This window comes from Salvia miltiorrhiza, chromosome 8 (genome assembly GCF_028751815.1).
Source record: "Salvia miltiorrhiza cultivar Shanhuang (shh) chromosome 8, IMPLAD_Smil_shh, whole genome shotgun sequence".
NCBI lineage: Eukaryota > Viridiplantae > Streptophyta > Magnoliopsida > Lamiales > Lamiaceae > Salvia > Salvia miltiorrhiza.
This window is the reverse complement of record NC_080394.1, coordinates 26,400,750-26,402,331: the sequence shown is the minus strand read 5'-3', so window position 1 is coordinate 26,402,331 and position 1,582 is coordinate 26,400,750. Positions and strand designations below refer to the sequence as shown.

The window sequence follows — 1,582 nt, the reverse complement described above, 5'->3', positions numbered from 1 at the left end:
AAACGTTTCAGCACCTATGTTCAGCTCTAAGTTTGAGATAATGTCCTTAGCAGCCAATATTCCACCACCAGGGGTGCTAACCTCTAAAGTTGTCTCAGCCAATTGTGGAGTCCGTTCTAATCTCTTACAAGTAGCATGTGAAATGAAAGAGTAGGACGCTCCAGTATCAAACAAAGCTATTATCGGCACGCCGAAAACATTAATCATACCTGCCAAGTTTCCTTGGTTTTCCGCTGCTTGGTTTTGATTAAGGGCATATGCCCTAGCATTTTGGGGCGGCCCCCGATGTCCTCCACGACCCTGGTCTCCTCATCTCTTCCTTGGGCATGCCGGAGCATAGTGCCCAGTTTCTCCGCAGGTAAAACAGACGTTCACTCCTCTCAGGCATTCTCCCAGATGGAGTTTTTGACACTTCGGGCAAGGTGTTTTAATAATTGCCTGATGCAGTTGGTTTTGAGGCTGATTCTGATTTTGGTTTACAGCCCATGGTTTCTTCCCATATCCATTTCCATTTCCAGGGTTTCCACATGTTCTATCGTTCCATTTCCTTTTTCCTTTACCACCATCTTGAGGTGGTACAAATCCAGACTATTCAGGAGCTTTTCCTTTCTCCCTTGGTAGCAATGACTCAATGGTGAGAGCCCTGCTCAGAGTTTATGCATAAGTGAGACCTCCCTGACTTGCTAGGGAGATCGATATCTCGTGGCGCAGTTCGTTCCTGAATTTCTCTGTGCGCTTCTCATCAGTATCCACTAAGAGTGGAGCATATCTTGACAGTTGGTTAAAAGCCCTGTCGTATTCAGTCACTGTCCCAGCCCTCTGCTTCAAGTTCCAGAACTCATTCTGTTTCTTCTGTCTATAACATCCTGGTATGTATTTCTCATACAACTCATTCTTAAAATCTTCCCATGAGAAATTTTCCCACTGTTCCTCAGTCATTGTGAGCCTCACCGACTCCCACCAAAAGTTGGCTTCGTCTACCAGTTGGTAGGCTGCGCAAGGTATTTTATCCTCATCTTCGCAACGGATGTACCTGAAGATTCGCTCCACTGCCCTGACCCATTTCTCGGCGTCTGTGGGATCACCCAGACCATCAAACATTGGAGGTTTTTCCTTACGAAACTTTTCTTCAGCAATACGATTCGGTGCTACTTGTGGAATTGGTTGCTCAGGGATGAATCCCCTGCCGCGTCCGCGACCACGTCCTCTTCCCCTACCGCGTCCTCTTGGTGCATCTTCCATTCTGATTTACGGACGATATCAACACAAAAGTGAGACTTATTCCGCATGCATGCATACAAGTATACATACATAGATATACACAAGGTATATCTCTTCTATAGTGTAACCCTGTGAAAGGCTAACTTTATGTGGAAACTGATCTATCTTAGTGGAATACTCAACTGAATCCTTAATCTCATCTCATTGCTTCTACGTTATAACATATCTATGTTAAACGTCTATATCTTACCAGTCCTTACTTAAATCGATCAAGCGGAGCTATCACGACTAACATTCCCAAGGTATTCTTAGGTGGTACTCAAACAGTTTGTAAGAGGACCCAACATTCTGATCGTATAGG

General features: G+C 44.8%; 1 protein-coding gene across 1 annotated transcript; it reads right to left on the bottom strand.

The window, feature by feature from the left end:
- Positions 1 to 654: 654 nt before the first annotated feature.
- Positions 655 to 1,242, bottom strand: LOC130998252 (uncharacterized). Its single transcript, XM_057923684.1, has one exon. The coding sequence runs from the start codon at positions 1,240 to 1,242 to the stop codon at positions 655 to 657; it is 588 nt and encodes a 195-aa protein (XP_057779667.1).
- Positions 1,243 to 1,582: the final 340 nt, after the last annotated feature.